Below are 22,665 nucleotides of genomic sequence, written 5' to 3'. Positions count from 1 at the left end.
TACCATATACATGTTTGTGTTTGTGTGTTTGTGAATGAAATTATCGGCGATGATTGTATAATGTGTTATACGTGAGCAGATAATGTTACAGATGTTCCAGATGCTCTAGTGCATGATTGACTCGAGAGAGGATGGGGAATAACCTTGGGATTCATTCAAAGCTATTTTGTTTTAAAGTTAAGACAATATAATTGAAGTATTTCCTTCGTTATTTTATTACTCGAAATAATGTAATTGGGTAAGGTTTTCTTTAAGAACTATGTAAGTTTTGAATTTTATCGATTTTTAATAACTCGTGAGATATCAGAAATCTAAATGTTACATTAAAGGTTATATTTGTAATTTTAGAGGTACAAGGAAAAAGAATAAGAATACATGAAGAAACACTCATTCTTGGCACGAATAGTTATAAGATAGTTACTTCAATATATGTATTTTTTTTATTTTGTTAAGTAACTATAAATCTATGAAAAATAATTATAAATAGTTACATCAAAGGTATATAAATGATGATAAATTGTAAATACAATTTCAATAATAACATCACGAATAAGATAAAATGACAAAATCAACATTGATGGTAATTGTTTCCGCTGGATTGGGACGAGGATGAATCTTGGTCAACTCTCCTATCTGGACGAACAGTTGCTCCTCTCTCTACTCCAGATGATCGATCGGTTTGAGGGGGATGACTTGTAGAAGACACTCCGACACTCAAGTCAGATATCTTTTTTTTGAAGGTCTAAAGTAATTAAAATATGGAAAGTGTGTCTTACCCCAAATTAAACCTCTACCTATAGAGTTTAAAAAAATCAGACCTATTAATTTACCTCTTAATAGTCATTAATGCCACATTGATCACTCATCAATAGCAATTACCGTATTGATTACGCTTTAATTGTGCTTAATTGCTGTATTTTCCGATCGGTTGCAAAGTTCTTTCTTGTGACCCTACCGATCGGTTCATCCGATCGGTTGCAAAGTTCTATCCCTATAGTAACATAGGCCCCCCAAGCCCTAGCGAATCCTTTGGTTTTACGTAAGGTTTACTTAGTTTTGCCGATTGGTTGATAAATATATCTTTGTAAAAATTACCCAGGGTAACTTCGATTCACATGATGACACGTGTTCCTCCGGGATATGTGAAAAGGCGGGAAAGGGTAGAAACTTCAACGTCAGGACTTTTAAACCGTCAAATCCCCTCTCCTTCAACGTCTCAATAGCTTCGATGAACCGCTTTTATCGGCTATAAAAAGTGGTGTGGTCGTCCCTTATTTTCACTTTTACCTTAACATCTCCGACTCCCGAACGTTCTACCTTCCCTTCCAAAGCTCCAAGCCTTCATCCTCTTTTTTAGGTAAATAATGTCTTCCTTTGAGTTTGTTGGGGTGGATGGTTGTAGGTATGCTAACGATGTTGTAAAGTCCTCCTCCTCAGTCAACTCTTCCACGTTGGGTCCCAATGGTGAGAGGGACCCTCCCACCGACGACCAGGCTGCTTCGCCAACTATCGAGAACTCCTCTTGACTACTTCAGGAAAGTGAAGACGACGTGGTTGCGATCAATGTCGACTTCACCGGTGAGTGGGACGGAAGATGCAAAGCTAGGCCCACCATTCCTAGTTATGATTAGGCTCCTCACGAGGTTAAGCTTTATTCCTCCTCCTTCGTCATTGGAAAATTAATAGAAGATCTGGCCAGTAGGGTTTTCTTGGTGAGGAAGGCCAGTGATGCTGATTGTTTTAAGTTGGTCGTCTGCCAGTAAAACCAGCGGGTTTGCCATGGCCAAGAAGGGTATGCCTCAGATTTCTTCTACTACTATTCGAAATTATTCCACGATTTGGGTGTTTTTCTTCCCTTCTTAAAATTTCAAATGGGCGTGTTGTGAGAACTTAACGTTGCTCGTACCCAACTTCATTCGAACAGTTGGGCTTTTATGCAAGCATTCTCGGTTGATTTCATCGCTCTTGCACTTACTCCCACTCCTACTTCGTTCCTCTATTTCTTCTGTGTCACTCCTCACCCGAACAAGCCTTGGGTTTCCCTTATCTCAATAAAAGAAAGACAATTATTTACATTGTTCAACACATCTTACAAAGACTCCAAGGGAAATTTCCTCAAGGTTGTCATTCTTGAGGCCGGTCGTTCCCATTTTTATTTTCCGAATGCCAGCCTAAGTTTCCATTATATTTGACCGATCGTGCCAAGAAAATAATTTCTTGTCCCAAGTCCTTCATGACCCCTAAGGAGCTAGAAGTGATCAGCCAACTAATTCAGCTACCCCTCAAGGCCTCCTCCCGCTCGACCCAAACCTATGGGTGGCCCGTCGGATTCACTTCAATCTCATCCCCGAGGAGAAGGAGTATTTCAAGGGGATGACAAAAGAAGAGGCCTCTGACATGGCTTACGAGCTGGCCGCTCGGTCCAACGTATGCATAGCCTATGTTGCTTCTAGGAGGAAAGTTGCTGCCTCCGTAGAGCTACAAGCTCTTCAAGAAAAGCTTGATGCAACCATAAAGTCGAATGAAGAGCTTACCCTTCGGGTAGCAGAGGTTGAGAAGGTTCCTGTTGACGAGAAAACGAAGGCCAAAACTTTACTTGCTGAGGCTCGCACCATCGCACGTCAACTACAACAATCCAACAATGGCTTGAAGTTGGATCTTCAACGTTCTGTGGAGAAGAACAAGGAGCTAGTCATTGAAAGGGAAAGCCTTCTAACCAAGCGGGATTCTCTTCACGGCAAAGTGCAGAAGTTAGACGATGAAAATAAGTTCTTAGATGAAGAGGTTATTAACAAACATGTCCTGGGCTTCAACCAGGTCATCCAATGTAACTTCTTTCATCAAGTGCCAACAGATGATCTTTGCTTTGATGTTATGAAGATTGTGGTTAAGGGTAAACTTGTACCCCTCCCTATTGTTCCCCTAGACTCCAACCCCGATCGCTTCTTCTGCTGAGCCTCAACAAGTATTAGTTGAAGTTATTGCAGAGGCCGAACGTGAAAATGTTTAGTTTTGCATAATTTTTATCTACTTTTTGTACCGGGGCCCATATAGTTATCTACCCCTTAGCTCTTGTATGGAACTTTATGAATGAATCTACGCATTACTTGTCTTTTTCTTTTTCATTCTTTCTCTTTCACGTTCTCTCAATCGCTTTGATCTTAGTGAATTGTTTCCTATGTCGAATTGGCTGAGTTATGGGAACGTTCCTCTCCGAACGACAGACTCTAGGAGTTCACTTAGAACATTCCCTAGGTCAAGAATGCCAAGGTGAGAGTTGCAAAAACGTTCGTCCTCGAGCATTGGACTATTGGAGTTCAACTTAGAATGTTTCCCATGTCAAGAATGTTAAGGTGAGAGTTGCAAAAATATTCCTCACCGAGCGTTGGACTCTAGGAGTTCAACTTAGAACGTTCCCTAGGTAAAAAATAGTAAGGTGAGAGCTGCAAAAACGTTCCTCACCGAGCGCTGAACTCTAGGAGTTCACTTAGAACGTTCCCTAGGTCGAGCTTACTAAGTTGAGAGTTACGAAAACGTTCCTCACCGAACGGTGGACTATAGGAGTTCACTTATAACGTTCCCTAGGCCAAGAATGCAAAGGTGAGAGTTGTGAAAACGTTCCTCATCGAGCATTCGACTCTAGGAGTTCAACTTAGAACATTTCCTAGGTCAAGAGTACTAAGGTGAGAGTTGTGAAAATGTTCCTCACTGAACGGTGGACTTTAGGAGTTCACTTAGAACGTTCCCTAGGTCTAACTTGCTAAGGTGAGAGTTACAAAAACATTTGTCACCAAACGGTGGACTCTAGGAGTTCACTTAGAACGTTCCCTAGGTTGAGCTTACTAAAGTAAGAGCTGCAAAAGCGTTCCTAACCGAGCGTTGGACTCTAGGAGTTCAACTTAGAACGTTTCTTAGGCCGAGCTTACTAAGGTGAGAGTTGCGAAAACATTCCTCACCGAGCGTTGAACTCTAGGAGTTCAACTTAGAACGTTCCCTAGGCCGAGCTTACTAAGGTGAGTGTTACGAAAACGTTCATCACCGAACGGTGGACTCTACGAGTTCACTTAGAACGTTCCTTAGGTCTAGCTTGCTAAGGTGAGAGTTACGAAAACGTTCCTCAGCGAATGGTAGACTCTAGGAGTTTACTTAGAACATTCCCTAGGTCGAATTATTTGTATGTATTGCTTAAAATTTGGATGGAAAACACCTGATATTATTAAGAGCTGAATTGCATTTTACATCATAAACTATCAACTAAAATAAAATTGAAGGTGCAATGCATTCCAGGTGTTGGGTATTGCTTTGACTGTTGGGTGTTCCAATCGGTATGCTCTGTTCTTCAGGTTTTCAACGACCCTGAAAGGACCGTCTCAATTAGCAACTAGCTTTCCTTCCTCCCGGTTTCTTCGAGCGTCTCCCGTCTTTCGCCAAACTAGATCTCCCTCGACAAACTGCCTTGGCTTAATCTTGGTGTTGTAGGGATAGAGCTGTCAAAACGGGTAACCCGGCCCGACCCGACCCGACCCATCACGGGTTGGCCACTTAGTGAGCCAACCCAACCCGGCTCATTTATTAGCGAGCCAAAAAAATTTGAACCCAACCCGACCCACCACGGGTTGGTGGGTTAAACGGGTTGGCTCATTGGCTCACTTAATTAACTTTTTTTTCACCCTCTTTTTCTCAGATTTTTATAACATGTTACTTTGATCGATCAAATTGAAACAATAATAATTGGACCAATTGATATAAAAGAAAATGAAACAAAAATAAATATATTGTTATATATATTCTAAGCTATCAAACATAAAATTTTGCCAATTTAATTTAATGAGAATACACAACCGTTTGACCAAGAAATTACATATAGTCATTAACAAAAATATATAGCACAAGATAAAACTGTCATGCTTGTAGATAGGTCTAAAAACAAGATAAAACAAATAATATATTCCTGAATTATCCAATCTATAATATTATTCATCTATTAAATTGGAGTTCTGAATGGATAAATCCACAGTATTATGCTCTCTTGAAACATCTCCTTCTTTATCAGGTTATGCATTTTGAATAATTAATTTGATTTCAATAAAAAAAATAAGATTTGAATAATTAATTTAATTTAATTAAAAAAATAGGTGGATTGGTGAGCCAACCCGACCCACCACGGGTTTAACCCGTGTGAGGCGGGTTCTTAGTGAGCTGGGTCAAAATTGGCTCGCATAAAAAATTTTGCATTTTTTTTCCAACCCAACCCGGCTCAAACCCGTGGTGAGCCGTGTTGGCTCACGGGTTTCAACCCATTTTGACGGCACTATGTAGTGACGAGCGACCAGCCTTTATTGAGCATCCGCCCGGTCAATTGATATATCTCTTCTTTCCGCCAGGGTGTCCAACTCCACGCTTAGCTAATCATCATTCACCCGCATGTCCTTCATTCTCCTTCTAAGCGTTGGTTCTCCCACTTCTACTAGCAACATGACATCAGTTTCATACGTAAGATTGAAGGGTGTCTCTCTGTTGTACCGTGTGGTGTATAGCGGTATCTCCAAAGAACGTCTTGCAATTCATCAACCCAAGCTCCTTTAGCACTTCCCAAACGCTTCTTTAACTCCAACACTATGACTTTATAGGCAGCCTCTACTTGCCCGTTCATGTGAGGATGCTCCACTAAACTAGTGACATGCTTAATTCCTAAGTTTGAATAGAAATCTGCGAGTCGTCTATCTATGAACTGTCGATCGTTATCTATCACTATTGTACGTGGTAAGCCAAAGCGACAAATGATCGTCCATACAAACTTCTAGACTTATGCAGTTGTTATTGTAGCCACAGGTTCCACCTTCACTCACTTCGTGAAGTAACCAATGGCTATCAAGAGGAACTTCTTCTACGACCACCCGATCGGAAGAGGTCCGACAATGTGCATTCCCCATTGAGCAAACCGCCAAGGGGACACCAAGTTTTGCAATTCAATTGGTGACAAGTTGAGATTGTTCCCATTTCCTGACACCTCACACATTTTTGCACGAACATTTTCCAATCTCTTTCCATCGTCGGCCAGAAGTATCCTGCTTGCAATACCCTTGCATGGAGAGCTCTCTACCTAGTATGCATTCCACCTGTCCCTTCGTGCAATTCTCTCATCACATACTCAGCTTCGTCCGACGAAGTGCACTTCAACAATTGAACTGAAAATCCCCACCTGTAAAGGTCACCGCCTATGAACAAGTACCGAGCAATCTTTTTGGCCTTCATCGTTCTATGGTCGAGCCTTCCTCTTGCCTTTTGATCAATTCCCCAATCTCCTTTCTCCAGTCCGGAAGATTGGATATCTTAAATATAGGCAAACATTCAATGGAGGGCTTCAACATAACCTGTCGTATGACTGAGGACAATTGGCCCTTTTCCTTACTACTAGCTAATTTTGACAAGATATCAACCCTAGTGTTTTCTGTTTTGGGAACATGCTTGACTTCTACCATTTGGAATTGTTTCACTAATTCTTTTCTTTTATGATAATACCAAAGCATCTGGTCATCTTTAGTCTGAAAGCTCTCGTCCAGCTGCCCAACCACTAGTTGTGAATACGTCCGACATTCAACGGAAGTTGCCCCCAAGTCTTTGGCTAATTCAAGACCAGCAATCACTGCTTCATAGTCAGCCTGATTGTTACTAATCTCGAATCGAAAGAGAATGGATTGTTCAACAAGTAATCCATTCAGTCCTTCTAAAACAACTCCTGCTCCCCTGCCTATTTTGTCAGTTGATTCGTCTATAAAGAGTTTCCAAGGCTGCGAAGGCTCTTCTCCCTATAGAGGTAATTCAACTATAAAATCAGCTAACTGCTGCCCTCAAACAGACTCGCACAGTTCAAATTGTAAGCCAAACTCGGACAACTCTACTGACCAGCCTACTATCCTTCCCATCAGATCTGGTTTACGCAATATCTTAGCAATAGGATGGTCAATTCTTACCGCCACTTGATGGCCTTTAAAATAAGGCCTTAGTCGTCGTGCGGCTACGACAAGGACTAAAGCAATCTTCTCCACTTGCTTATACCTTATGTCTGCGTCCTGCAAAGTTTTACTGATAAAATAGACGAGTTTGAACTCTGGGCTTTCTTGCACTAGAGCTGCCCTAATCGTTTCCTCCGACACTGCTAGGAATAACTGCAAATCGTTCTTTGGATCAAGTTGGCCCATCACGGGCGGGCTAGCCAGAAAGCCCTTTACATCGTTGAAAGCCTCCTCACACCGATCGTCCCAACTGGTCTTGACACTCTTCTCACCTTTACGATAGGCTTGATACGCTCGGCCAGTCTTGGGATAAATGGGATAACGAAGTCAACCGTCCCCCTAAGCGTTGTACCTCTTTAAGGTTTTAGGGGCTTCTCATTTCTAGCAACACCTTACACTTGTTCGGATTCGCCACTATCCCTTTGGCCGTAAGCATGAAGCCCAAAAATATTCCAGCGGATACTCCAAAGGTACACTTAGCTGGGTTCAACCGCATTCCATACTTGCACATCTGACCAAACACCTCAGCAAGATCTTTCACATGATCCTCTACTGACCTGCTCCGTATGACCATGTCATTGATAACAGTTGAAAAACTGTTATTTTTATACTTAAAATTGACTTCAATTACAACCTTTATGACTTAGAAATTAGCTTGAACTCATGATTTTGTTGAATTATTGGAAATAACAGAAATTAGGTTTTTTGCAAGTTTTTAGATGAAATTGATGAAAGAAGTGAAAAGGGATAGAGATGGAATCAGAAAAGGACACAAAAAGTGTAAAAGAAGAGAATCAGCAAGTACCGCTCAGCGCCAATTACCGCTGAACGGCACTCGCAAAGACCCGTTGGCACCGCTGAGGGGAAGAATTGACACGCGCTACTACCGCTGAGCGGCACTTCTCTAGGCCTAGGCCTACTTTTCTGTAATTTTTAGAATATTATATAAGCTTTAGGACGTTCTAGGGTTTGTATCTTTGGCTGGGACGAATCAGAAACACACTTTTCACCCCTTGGGGGTAGAATTGGAGATGGTGACGGCTCTCCTCTTCTCTTTCTTAGGTTTTTCTATCTCTTCCATTCTTTCATTCTATTGTTCATCTAGTTCTTCCATGACGATGGAGAACTAAACTTATTTTGTTGTTGGGGAATCAATGTAAATCCTTAGAAACTCTCTTGTATGGAATTTGTTCTTCAAGATCATTTTTATGATACTTGCTTTCTTTCATTAATTGTTAGAGATATTCTCCTTTGCTCAAATGCTTGTGATATTTTATTCATGTATGGCATAAATCTTATGATTTGTAAGTATCAGGAGATTTCGTACCCCTAGGGTTGGACGATTTGGGGATGTAACAGCTCTCCTCTTCTCTCCCAAGGATTGTTATTGAGAGATATCTTACAAATCACGATCTGGGGAATTCTTCCAACAGTATATTACAAACCTGGACATAGGAGTATGATAGTTGGTTGCCTTTAAGCTTCTGTTCACTATAATGCATGATTAATTGCTAGGGAGACAAGACATTGTAAACTAGTGATTATGATTAGGCTTTCTTCGCCGAGACATCATGTTTAAAATAATTTAGAAAGTGGCATTAACATTAATGAAAAGAATGATGAATTCTTAAATACAAGAGAGGTGATAGGATGAAATTGATAAACCCCAACAACATATTCATCCGTATATTTTAATTCACGTGTTTTGTTTCTTCTTGCCCATTGATCATCACATGCATACATATTTACTTTTCAGTCTTTTGCATTTGAAACTTACAACAATTTGTTCACAAGTCTTAATTAATCAATAAATCACATAACTGTCTAGGTCGTGAGTCCTTTGGGAGAACGATACTTGGTCTTACCAAGTTTATTACTTGATAAGATTCGGTTACACTTGCCGAGGGTTAACAAGTTTTTGACTCTGTTTTCGGAGATTGAAGATTTGTTCATCAGTCATCCACATAAACCTCCATGCACCTTCCAATCTGATGATGAAACACCTTAACCATCAAATGCTGATAGGTGGCCCCTTCATTCTTAAGGCCGAATGACATTATCTCATAGCAGTAATTTGACCGCTCATTGATAAAGGTTGTCTTCTCACTATAGGGTGGTACATGGGGATTTGGTTATACCCCGAATAGGCGTCCACAAAACTCAGAACTTGGAACACTCAAGCTCCGTCTACCAAAGCATCAAGGCTAGGAAGAGGGTAGGCGTCTTTAAGGCAGGCTTTGATCAGGTCTGTGAAGTCTATACACATCCTTCATTGCCTGCTCGACTTTTTCATCATCACAACGTTTACTAGCCAAGTAGTGTACTTGACTTCACGAATGAAATTCGCTTCCAAAAGTTTCTTCACCTCGACTTCTACTGCCAATCTCTTCTCCTCTCCTAGCCTCCTCTTCCTTTACGCCACCTGGCGAGCTTCTTTGAACAGGGCCAAATATGTGTGACATAACCCTTGGATGTATTCTCGGCATATCAGTTGCAGTCCAGGCGAAAAGATCGCTGTTACGAATTAACTCTCTACCGATTAGTTTAGCCTACTCCTCAACCAGTTTACTTCCAATAGAACTAACTTGGTCTTCTAGGCGTCCAAGGCCGAACAGTCTCGTTTCTCCCAATGGCTCCATTCGATCATCTGTATTGGTTCTATGATCTAGATCTGCCATTGCCACCTCTAACCGCCTGGTTTTACACCGAGAAGTTAGGGGTTCGACCTTCAATCCCACAACATAACATTTCCGAGCAACTTTTTGGTCTGCCCGAACGGTGCAAATGGTGCCCTTGTCTAATGGAAACTTGAGGGTTAGATGAGGCGTTGAAACTATTGCCCCAAAAGCATTTAGGCAATGCCTGCCTATAAGCACATTGTACGGGGTGCTAGCTTTTACCAGCAAAAATATGGTTTTTAGCATTTTAGCATCCTTTTCGGTACGGAGACACGTTCTCAAATTCACATATCCCCTTGTGTCTACTGGTTCTCCTACAAACCCAACAATCTCCTCATTGTAGGGTACAATCAAGTCTTCAGATAGATCTATTTGTTGGAACGTCTTCTAGTAAAGGATGTTGACCAAACTCCTTTAGTCGATCAAAACTTTGCCCATGCTGTACCGAGTGATAACAACGATTATCACCACAAGATCATCCTACTTAGGGTCGGGAACATGAAAATCCTCGTTCGAAAACGTGATTGGTGGCATCGAGCGTTTCTTCACGTCCACCCTATGCACACTTTTCAAATCTCTCAAATGCCTCTTTCTCGACAAGGTTGTTCACCCTCCTCCAGCAAAGCCTCCAGAGATTGTATTAATGTGATCGCGCAACTGTCGATCTTGACTTCAACTTCTACTGCAGCGATCAGATCGACGCACATCTCTACGGTCATATCGTCCGGATCTTCCTCTTCGTTGCGGGCTTCTTTCCCCCCGCTCGTTTCTCACATACTTTCTTAAGAGTCCTGCTCTTAACAACTCATCAATCTTGTCTCGGAGTGCACTCTTCAGTGGTATGCCCCATATTCTAATGATAGAGGCAGTTCTTACTACCATCCGCATTCTTAGGCATTGGTTTTTTCTTCAATGGGGGAGGAGATCAATGCCAAAGCTTCCTCTAGAACTCTTGCTCTCGGTGCGTTAGAGGGGTGTACTGATTAAATATGGGTCCTTTCGGACCATCTCTATACTTGTTACCCTTACGCCATTCATCTGGAATGAACGCCCTTTTGCCTTCCTTTCACTCTTAACCTGCTGAGGATGAAGCAGTGTCCTCAATCTGTCTTTTCTGGACAACACACAACTCCTCAATCCAGATGAACTCAGCAGCCCTTTCCTGCATTTCTCCCAAGGCTAAAGGTGGTCGCGCGAACAAGTTGTTCGCAAAGGAACAAGGCTTTAAGGTTGTGGCCAAGGTGCTCATGATGAAATTTTTGCCAACATCTTTTACTTGTCGCGCTGCCTGATTGTATCGATAAACAAAATCCCTCAAGCTTTCATCTTTTCTTTGTCTAATCTTCGTTAGCTCCATATAAGTTAAGTTTTATCCCTGGCTAGAAGCAAACTGTTGTTCAAACAAAATTCTCAACGTACCAAAATCGTCTACTGTCCGAGGGTGAAGGGAACAAAACGATGCTAGAGCCTCTCCTTTAAGGGATAAGGAGAATACCCTCACCAAATGAAGGCATTTGGCGAATATATTGCCATAGCGTCCACAAACAATCTCAGATGCTCCTCTAGATCCCCCGATCCATCGTATTTGTCAAGAGCTAGAGGCATCTTCTCCGACATAGGCTCTTCCATAATAGCCACTGTGAACGGGTGAAGCGCACCGGCCCGTCCAGCATTAGTCAAGCGAACCGTACGGGTCTTGTAAATGTTTTCCTCTTGTGTAGTTCCCTCGGGCTCAATTTGAGCAAGCTCCATTGTACGAGCATAGGTGGGTACCACCGACTACTGATTTGATTGATCCATCTGCCCTGCAGCACGCTCCGCTCGAAAGGTCACAATCTCTGCTTGCATGGCTTGCATCTGCCTTTGCATGTCTTGAACTAACGCCAATGAGTCTGATTGTTCTGTCATCCTTATGTTCTCGACTGGGTTTGTTCTGCTATCCTCGGCCCCACGGTGGGCGCCAAAATGTTTTTACTGGATTAAGACGATGATGAATCCTGCTCAATTCTCTTGCCTGGACGAACAATTGCTCCTCTCTCTACTCCAGATGACCGATCGGTTTGAAGGGGGTGACCTACAGAAGGTACTCTGACGCTCAAGTCAGATGTCTTTTTTCTGAAGGTCTAAAGTAATTAAAATATGAAAAGTGTGTCTTACCCCAAATTAAACCTCTGCTCATAGAGTTTAAAAGAATAAGACCTATTAATCTACCTCTTAATAGTCATTAATGCCACATTGATCACTCATCAATAGCAGTTACTGTATTGACTACCACTAGTGTAGAAAGAGGAAATGGCATCGGTTAATTTTGTTTACGGGCATCGGTTCTGCAACCGAGCCATATTCGGACGAGGTAAAAGAGGGTGGCTTTATGCCTCGGTTCTGAACCGGGTTACAAAGAGATAGGATGATGCCTCAGTTCTTGGATAATCGAGGCAATTGCGTGTTTTTTTTTCAAAACAGTCCACTTCTCCCTCTTCGTTGCACAGTCCAAGCAAGCAAGGATTATTGAATTTTCTTCCTTTCACAGAACCAAATCTCAGAAGATACAGAACCAAATCTCAGAATAACACAGAAAAATCAACTACATCAACCTTAACAAAATCGCTCCCAAAATAACAGAGAAAAAAAAGTATGGGTTTTGATGCAATGAGAATTTAGGGAAGAAGAAAAGATTTGGGGAAGAAAGGAGGTTGCTCGCCACCGCTGCAGGACGCCTCGCCACCACCTCTTCGTTGCTCGCTAACGCTATCACTGCAGGACGCCCTCGCCGCGACCTCGCCGCAACCTCGCTGTAACCTCGCCGCAACTTCGTCGCCACCTCGCCGCCACCTTGCCGTGGAACTTCGTTTAACTCGTAGATCGGTGAACCTCCCATCATCTCCAAGGCACCATCTTCTCTGCTCGCCAAACGCCTTAGATCGGCGAGCCTCCCATCATCGTCGTCGCGGTACTCGTCTCCACCATCGCGCCTCCCCTCCGCTTTTGACACCGGCCACCTTCGCGCCTCCCCTCCGCTTTCGACGCCGGCCACCATTGCGCCTCTCCTCCGCTTTCGACGTCGGCCACCATCGCGTCTCGTCCTCGCATCGTGGCTGTTAAGTGGGAGAGGAGAAGAGAAATCGCGCCCTCTTTGTTTCTGCCAGAGGAAAGTAAAATGAAAAAGGGGAGATGAGAGTGCCAGAGGAAAGAACGATTCGTGTAAAATGAAAAAGCGGAGATAAGAGTAGGTCAGGTGTGACTGATTTGACCGGGGTAATAGCCCTCGGTTCTACCTTTAACCGAGTCAATACGCCAAAACACAGCCTCGGTTTCACCTTTAATCGAGTTAATAGGCCAAACCACATTTTATATGCTTCGGTCCTTACTAAACCGAAGCATATAAATTCATCAAAACTACAAAATTGCCACCGCTCTCTCATAGACTTCGGTTTTCCTTAAACCGAAGTCTATTGGACGAGTTAAAAAGCATAATTTTTACTAGTGTACGCTTTACCTCTGCTCCACTGCTATCTTGTCCGATCGACTATGAAGTTCTTTTCCGTGACCTAGTGGATCGGTTCATTCGACTCAATAGTAGTAATATTCGATCGGTGAGTTCTCATAGTAACAATAATAATTTGGATTACTATTTTCATTACTTTTTATTTTATTCTTCGTAATCTATTATTTGTAGTTTACATTCTCGTTGCCATCATTCTCTTCTTTTTTATCATTCTTCCCTTTATTTTTAATTTTAATTCTTTCATTAGTTCATTAACAATAAAAAAACACTAATAAATATATGATCTCGGAAAAAAATGCATGATTTGTTAATAGTCCGTATAATGAGTTAATCATTTAAATATGGATACATAAATTTTTCAGACACTTAAAACCTTAAATTCAAAAACATTAAATTTATTAGCCCATTCCAAATGAACCGTGTCCTGTCGAGTAAATTAAATTTATTAAAAGATAATGCACAAGCATATCTAATTTAAAATCTCCAGTAAATTAACAGATAGCGATATAAACTTTTTAAAAACCTACCGTTATAAAATATATAAAAATATGTAAGACGGTTTAAAAAGAATCATTGACAATATCGTACCATGATAATTAAAGAATATTTTTTCAAAAATATGAACAGCATAAACTATTTGCTCTTTATATTTATATAAATAACCATCTATACTCTTTTAATGCATGTTTATTTAGTAAACATAAAAGAAATTATATATCTTTTTTCTAATTCACTAATAACACTAGAAATTTTATAACTTAAATCCTAAACAGCAGCAAAAATATATTGGAGGGGGTATCTTTAATTTATTGTAACAACGCTATAAATCACTACTATTGTCATACACAGTTTAAAGTAGTAACCTGCATTATGTAATAACATACATATCATAAATAAAATGTATTCATTACAAAAACAAATCCTTACTAATATGGAATTCCATTTTATATAAATATGCATCATATATGCAGCCTATTCCTGGTACCCACAAACGTTACTCTCATTTGTCAAAACAAATTTATTATTTAAATTTTTTATTATCATCTAAATATCATATTTTGTGATTTATAAGTTTTAAAAAAATAGTTATTTGTCTTTTTCACCTTCGTATTTGATAGATCATGTAAATTACAACTGTTACTTTTTCTATAGGGTAAAATACAGCTCTTACTTCATCTACAACTTAAAATACTCATTTCCTCCGTATGAGAATAAATCAGCAATGTACATATTTGTCAATGTAACAAGTCATAACTATTCTCTTACTCTTGAATTGCTTCCAACTCCAAAGGTCTTCTTGTTGAATTGAGACTGGCAGTAGTTGAATTGGTTGAGTGAAATGGATTAGGAGGCACAGTTAACTGGTCTACCTCTTTAGTTTCTAGCATTTGTATAACAGATTTCATGGATGGGCGGTTCACTGGCTGCCACTGAATGCACCAAAGTCCAACAATAGCTAGCTTCTTCGCAATTTTAACATGGTCTTCATCCTCAACTTGGATATGTATGTCTCCATCAACCAGATTATGGATCCAATCTGGATATAGAACATGGATATTTTGCGGGGATGACATGTCTACATTCTTCCTTCCTCCAACCATTTCCAGCAACAACATTCCATAACTGTAAATATCTGACTTGTAAGACACATTTCCGAAGTTCCTGGAGAAAACTTCCGGTGCAATGTATCCCAAGGTTCCCCTAGCAGCTGTCATGGACACCAAACTTGGATTCTTGGAACACAATTTGGCTAATCCAAAATCAGAAATCTTTGGAGTGAAGTTGTCATCAAGCAACACATTGCGAGGATTTATGTCAAAGTGAACAATGGGATTATTACAACCTTGATGGAGATACTCAATCCCTTTAGCTATACCAAGAGCAATGTGTTGCATCTTCTCCCAGCCAAGGAAATGGTCCTTGTCATCGGGTGGAAATATGAAGCTTTGTAGCGAACCCTTTGGAAACAAATTGTAGACAAGAGCACGATGGATTCCTTCGGCGCAAAAGCCTAACAAACGAATCACGTTGATGTGGTGGATTTTTCCCATAATTCCAACTTCATTGATGAACTCATTCCCATCTCCGTCACTATTATTGATGATCTTCACAGCCACGAGAATCTCATTCGAAAGTTTTCCTCTGAAAACAGCTCCGTGAGCTCCTTCCCCTAGTTTTTCTTTAAAACCACCGGTGATTCTCTTGACATCTGCGTACGTAAACCTTGTAGGCTTTTCTGCTCTGTAATCCTCTAAGAACTTGTCCACTCTTGCTTGGTCTTCTTCCTTCTTTCTAAAATAACGGAAACTCTTAAAAGCCACAATGACCAGCAGGCCCAAAAGAACTGAACCTACGATAACTGTAGGAGATTTGATTAAAAAGAGTGAGAGAAATGAAAAAGTTTAGTGAAGTAGTGAGCAAGAATCTGATCTCACCTGTAGTAGAAACAATAAAAGATCTGAAATCCGTGATTCTTTTCTGGAGGCCCCTTTCGTTATAGCAATCAAAACATTCGATAACTTCGGTGCTGTTGTTCTTCCATTTACATCTTTTGCCTTGCGCTTCGCACGCAGTACAAGCTGGTTTGGACCATGTCAATGTTAACTTATTCTGCAGCATGTCGAATGCCGAAACAGGTGCAGTGACGTCAAACATCTTTGAACAGAATGTCAGGTCCCATTCCAAGACACTTGCCTGAGAATCAGTGACGTAAATCGGACAGGAGATCATATCTTGGTACGATCCATATGAATTTCTGAGTTGTCTATACCCAACTGAAGAACAGTCAAAGAAGCTCAAGCTGCTTGATACGGTAAAGTAATGATCATTAAAAGGATTGTAATGATTTAGAAGAGTTTTTGGAAGGCAATTGTTCGGATCCTTCAAGTAAATTTGCAACGTTTGGTAGTCTATGTATTCGACCTGGAGTTTTATGGTAGGGAGGAAAAGCATGGTGTTGTTTTCTTGAGTACAATACAGACAATACCCACGATGAGCACATTCATGTATCCCCTTGACAAGTTGGAAGGGAAATCTAATAGGTGGTTGATTTGGCCCACAAGACAATTCCCCGCAGTCGTCATGATAGCTGCTACCTTTGATAGGAATGAGCTTATGGAATAGCATTAGTGTGATCAATATACCATAGCCATGGAGAGACAGTGTGCTGGACTTTGCCATCTCAAGTCAGTGCGATAAGAACCTAATGTTAGAGAGCCAAACTCGGAGCATTTTCAATTTATGTTTATACTATCCATACTTTTTTGTCAGTTGCAGTCAAAGTCAGCGTAAGTCTACGTTTTAACTTTTAATTATCATCGCACAACTTTTAAAAGAGAAAAGTATTATACTGTGGACAACGTGATGAATATGGAATCAACTTGGAAGGGCACTCCTGCACTGGTTTATCTTCTATTGGGTAGAGATCGTGTTGACAGACAGAAAGACACGGATCACGAACAAAGTCAGTCCACGTCCGCGTTTTTAAGTTTTGAATGTTGTTCCACAACTTTCTAATGGAAAAACAGCGTGATCGATGTGGAATCGCACTATCAAAAAAAATTGTTAAAAGATAGTTTTCCGTTTTTATATTTGTAAATTTCGTCGGGATGTGTAGAAATACAGATAGAGATTTGGTCAAACTTCAGCGATTCATATCAGGGAGTTGAAGATCCCTCTTTGAAAATATTTTATTTGGGCAAATATTTTGATAAGTAGACTCACTCACTTGCACTTGTCACAATTTTTACCACTTTGTACCATCGTATTAACCTAATTCAAGAAAAATATGTATAATTTGAACATGTTATACCTAAAATATAACCTTTTATTTTAATCCTTTGTACAACAAAAAATATATACTTATATTTTATTTTTGACAACCACTAGTGTAAATTACACTTTTTATACCTATTAAAATAGACTTTTTATACCTATTTTTTTGTTGGTATAGAAGTGGGGGTATAAAATGTTTTCACTTTTTTACACCTGTTACACGTCAGGTATAAAAGTATGTTATTTATACCTAACATTCTGGAAACAAGTATAAAATGATATCACTTTTACACCTACTATTCATAGAATATGTATAAAAGAATCTTACTTTTATACCTCATGATGTTATAACCGGTGTAAAAAATGCAAGGCTTTTTATACTTGTTTTGTTTTTAACCGGTGTAAAAAATGACTTTTTTTTAAAATGTTTGATTTGTTTGTGCTATTATCCATATCTAGACATGCCTAAAATTCAATTACATAATACAGTCTAAATAATCAATATTAAACAAAATAATCAATATCATTTCTATTAACACATCAAAATATAATACTTACCTAACAAAATTTCTAAATATATATTTACATAACATAGTTACTTAACATCGTTACATATAAAATAGTTTGTAAACTCAAAATGTAATATCGAAACATTTAATCATTTACAAATGGTTAAAAAATACAGTCCACTGCCTCCGAACATCGTTTATGACATGTTGCTCCATTAGAGATGTGTCATCAAATATCTACACATTGAATAGTTTGAGTCAAGTAAAACATTAAATATTTTCTTTGCCAATGAAATGTTTTCTTTGGCTTATGAGTCGCAAATATAAAGTCATATAATTTCATAACAAAGAACAAAACTCTTGACACTAGGCATAACAAAGCTTATAAATTAAATATAATTTCATCTTTTAAGTTCTTCCATATAAGGAAAGCTAAGTAGAAGACTTTTTAGGATTATTAGACACAATGTCAGTGCAAGGGAAAAATAAAATAATTAAAACAGTAAACCTCATTGCAACTAAATTTAAAAAAGAAAAAAAAGAAGCGGAGAATCATTATTTGTGGGAGAGAATTGGCTCAAAACTTAAGACGTGTATATAAACTGAGGTTATTAACTTCCACACTGAGATTGAATTTCACTGGGAGTCCAAGTGAAATCCTATAAAAAGAACCCCTTCAGCCCCAATAACACACTGATAAACCTACTCATTCATAAGGTGAATCAAAATCAATCAAGAATTTAACTTTGATGTTTACTAGCTTTCTCTCTTACTAGCTTTCTCTCTTACTAGCTTTCTCTGTGGACCTTTTCAACATCTTTTATAACATTCTTTTGAGAACAATACAATAGTAACAGAGGTCGTATCAATGTTTAAGTATCATATAATAGAAATCACTTGTCAAAGGCACATTAGGCTCTAAAAGAATACTACTTCCAGAAACATGCACTATGAACTAAGCTGCTTTGGAAGAGATATCAATGCATCAGAATACGCATCAAGTTAACTAATAATTGCCATACAAAAATATCACCCAAGAAAGAGAAAAGGAAAAAAAAAACAAAGGAAAAAGACACAACAACACTTGGACACTAGAATTTGAGCTTTCATTGAAAAAACTGTTTGAGATTTGATCATTTGAATCTTGTTTTGTTGTAGGTGGCTCTAACACCAAATTGAAAAATTGATGTTACTGACTCAAGAAAGTAATTACTTGCTATTGTATTTGCAAACATGAATATTACCTATACTCAGGCATTTTACTCTTGTGGTTCTAGGAAACAATTCCCGAAATTCATCACAATGTATAATGGTAGCTAAACCTCCTACAGAACATCCAGATAGAAGAGCCTGAAAAAGAAAAAAAAACATAGATAATATCAAAAGGAAACCAGGCAACAATTTTCTTTTCCTGAAATTATCAAGCTCATATACTAATATAATATAGTATTAAGTATTGAGTTTGCTTGCATTTCTAACCTGACATACCAGCAGTGCAGTAGACAGGACAAAGATCATTCCACCAAATGACAAAGCAATGCCTAGAAAGCAACTGTGGAGCACGCTTCATTTGCCTTTTCATCAACTCCACTACACAACTGTCACATAACGAAGCATTGGAAAGAAATCAGACTGGAAATCTTCAGTAACATCCCCTGGCTCAGATACATCAGACAAATTTGTTTTCATCTTTTAATTTTGCAAGAAAAGTTAGAAACACAATAGATGGAAAGAAAAGACCTATATTCAGAGAAGGGTTTTGCGACAACAATTGACAGAAACTAACCAAAGTTCTAAAATATAATGTTTTCATGTTATTCAAATATTCAAGATTAGATATCCAACCATCATTATGGTACACAATTAAAACTATTTTTTCTTTTGGTACTCGAGAAGAATACTTTTACGTCAATTAGAAAATAATGCACAAATGATATATAAAATATTTCAAATAATATTATGTTGTGTAGAAGGCTTAGTTCCACATAAGTATGTATAGAAATATGTTTTTAATCATAGTTTTGTTCTTAAAAAATATTTTAAAAAATGAAAAAAAGAAAAAATATTTAAATTATTTTAAATTTTGACTCTTAAATTTATAAAACTGAAACATGTTTCAAAAGTTACACATTTGAAGCGTCAGGTTGAAAGTAGTATCATCTATAATAAGATTAAAGTAAAACCTTAAAAATAATGGGCAGAGAACGCTGCTTATACCTTTCGATAAAATAAATTAAGATCAAATAAAAAGGCTGCACAAGTAAATAAATTAAGATCAAATAAAAAATCAACATGCAGTTTTGAAAGAAAAATTAATGAACATGTATTCAAAATAATAATTGCACTGATACAATAATAGAGAACAAGACTGCAAGATTCAAAGAAAGGAATATAAAGTTATGAAATAACAAAATAATCATTGAATTTACCATGTGCAGTGTAAATATGAGAGTCCCTTCCACTTAACAAGATATTGCTTGACAGAATTATGTTTCGACTCTAACTTTTCTGCATCATTTTCAGTAGGCACCACAAGTCCTGTTCTTGAGCAAATCTTCACTTGCTCCAACATATCACATTAATTATAAAGGATGAAGCAGCAATAGCAAAAGTTACACATTTGGAAGAGAAAAGTAAATAAAAGCTCTTTAAAAAGATTGAAAAAAAAAACTTTTTAAAAGATTACTATAATATAAAAAGAAAATTCTCAATTGTTACTGATGAATGACAAATCTACTTCTGAAGACTTATAGTATTTCAAGCCAGGGAAAAGAAATTCACCTACTTTAAAACATTAAAAATAAAAAACTATCAGCAGTGATACAGAATAGTTCTTAGGTTATTATAACCCACTCGGGTGGGCCTATATATCTGGTATGGAGACAAACTATACAGAGTCGGTCATTCATACTCTTAAGTTTTCATCCTATTCTTAATCTTCTTCTCTAACAAACAGGATGAGTCACAGCCAATATACATATGATATGCAGGCAATTGGATGGCTCAAAGCCGTTCAGATCAATGGTCCACAATAGAGGAAGACTCTGGCTTGATTAATGATTAACTATTAATAGGTTTAACTATTAAAATTTAGCAATAAATGTTATAAGTTTAGTTTCAAGTTTGGATTCGAGTCAGGAATACTTAACATCACTAGCTCAAGGATGGTAAGGTGTATGCATCCTTCCTTTCCAAATTTCAATCATGAGACAGTAAAACGGCAAAGTATTAACAACATTATAATGTCAATTGTAAGTAGTGATAATTGTTAGAAAAAAAATGAGAACTAAAAATATATAATCACCTGTGACATTTAAAGCACCTCCACCCACGGCATTTAGAGCAAAACCACCACTATAGCAGCAAAGATCAAGAACCTTTAGACCATCTGAAATTGTTGATATAAACTTCCGATTCTCACGCTGGTATGCATAAAATCCTGTCTTCTGACCCTTAAGTGAAATTGTGTATACAATTCCATTTTACACAATCTGAAAAGATCTTAAGAAGTGAAAATGCAGGTCATATTTTCATATTCTTCAAGTTCAAAACATAAGGAAAGCTTCCTACAGTGCTCAGATCTTAGTCAGAAGCAAGATTGACGATAAGGAAACAAAATACATAAACTGATAATGCTCCGAGCTCCTAAAGCAAATAAACTAAGGTACTTTGGAGTAGGTATATTGCTAGATATAACAAAACAGAGCATATGCATACATTAAATTTCATTCCTGTGTTGCGCGGAACCCTAATCGCCCAAGCATAGAGGATCTGACCTTATAGAGGAGTCGCGGTCCAAGAACACGAGAGTTTTAACGAGCAGTCGATCGGGAAGAGTCGCGGCATTGGCGGTTTTGAACTTTGCCCTCAATGCAAAGGAGCTTGTGGAGGAGAATCGCGCGCGTGCCAGAGAGAACTAGGAGAAGATGTGAAGCAGAAGAAATGTAGAGAACTAAGAGAAGAAAAGAAGATGCGCGCGGGAATGGGAACAGGAATGGCTAGAACATTTAATATTTCACACCGGTTTTAAGTAAAATAGGTATAAAAATTATTTTCTACACTGGTTCTAAATGTAACTGGTGTAGAATTATTTACTATTTATTACAATATTACCATTATGTTATTTTTTATACCTATTTTTAGAGTAATTGGTGTAAAAAAGTTCTTTTTATTTACCATTTTGCCACTACATCATTTTCTACACCTGATGAAATTGAACAGGTATAAACACACGCTATAAAAAGTCTATTTTATACTAGTGAACTAAAGATTAATTTAGCACTAGACGATTACTAATGTTGACATGAAATGGACTAATATGTAGCAACACTAAGAACTAAATTTATTGATACAAATTAGAAACACAATTTACTTTTCTTTTAATGTTACTAAGTTGATGGTTAGTATCAAATTTTAGAAACCAAGTTTATGTTTTATTTTAACAAATATATTGCTTATTATATTTGATGTTATTAACTTTCTGATCATATTTTTATAGGAAACTAACTACGTTCTACCATTATTCTTTCCGGTCATATTTTTTATATACAAATGGCGAAAAGGCATCTATCAATATATGAAAATATTGAAAAGTATCAACACAATAACTTGATGCCTTTTAGATATTCATACAATGAAATCAAGGGCTTTTGCACCATACTAGGCAAAAATGAGGAATTTATTACGGATCTAGGCAAAAATTGACCAAAAGTGAAGTCGTGGGGGTAATAACGACTTCAAAAGAAGAAGCCGTGCCCCCCTGCACGACTTCACACTGTTCATAGCTACAGTGTTGAAGTCGTGCACCCTAAAAACGACTTCTGGTGCTTGTAATCGATTACAATGAAATTGTAATCGATTACACAGTGTTGAAATGGAGACCCTGTAGATTTTGAAATGTGTAGACAGAAAACGTACTGGTAATCGATTACGGCATGTGAGTAATCGATTACCAGGTTGTTTTTGTAGGAAGAATCACTCTGGTAATCGATTACAGGGTTTGTGTAATCGATTACCAGTGGGTTTTTGTTTGGTTTATGAAAATGATTTTGTATTTGACATATGTTATGTATTGGTTATGTTATAGGAAAAGAGAAAATAAATATATCTAGGAAATATTTATAGTAATATATGAGTAATGGATTTGATTACAATTTGGTAAGATTAAGAAAAAACTATTGGCG

General features: G+C 38.3%; 2 protein-coding genes across 2 annotated transcripts; both read right to left on the bottom strand.

Moving 5' to 3' along the window:
* Positions 1–6,251: 6,251 nt before the first annotated feature.
* Positions 6,252–7,590, bottom strand: LOC108336859 (uncharacterized). The gene is made up of 3 exons (XM_017573306.1): positions 7,408–7,590; positions 6,915–7,319; positions 6,252–6,809 (listed from the first exon to the last, which is right to left on the bottom strand). Exons 1-3 carry the CDS (start codon positions 7,588–7,590, stop codon positions 6,252–6,254), a joined length of 1,146 nt encoding a protein of 381 aa, XP_017428795.1.
* Positions 7,591–14,183: 6,593 nt separating this feature from the next.
* LOC108337708 (rust resistance kinase Lr10) lies at positions 14,184–16,399 on the bottom strand. The gene is made up of 2 exons (XM_017574283.2): positions 15,635–16,399; positions 14,184–15,558 (listed from the first exon to the last, which is right to left on the bottom strand). Exons 1-2 carry the CDS (start codon positions 16,377–16,379, stop codon positions 14,462–14,464), a joined length of 1,842 nt encoding a protein of 613 aa, XP_017429772.1. The 5' UTR covers positions 16,380–16,399; the 3' UTR covers positions 14,184–14,461.
* Between the last annotated feature and the right edge of the window lie 6,266 nt (positions 16,400–22,665).

The sequence above is a fragment of the Vigna angularis genome, chromosome 7 (assembly GCF_016808095.1).
Source record: "Vigna angularis cultivar LongXiaoDou No.4 chromosome 7, ASM1680809v1, whole genome shotgun sequence".
In the NCBI taxonomy this organism is placed as follows: Eukaryota; Viridiplantae; Streptophyta; class Magnoliopsida; order Fabales; family Fabaceae; genus Vigna; species Vigna angularis.
The sequence above is the reverse complement of the archived record's forward strand: the minus strand, read 5'-3'. Positions and strand labels throughout refer to the sequence as shown.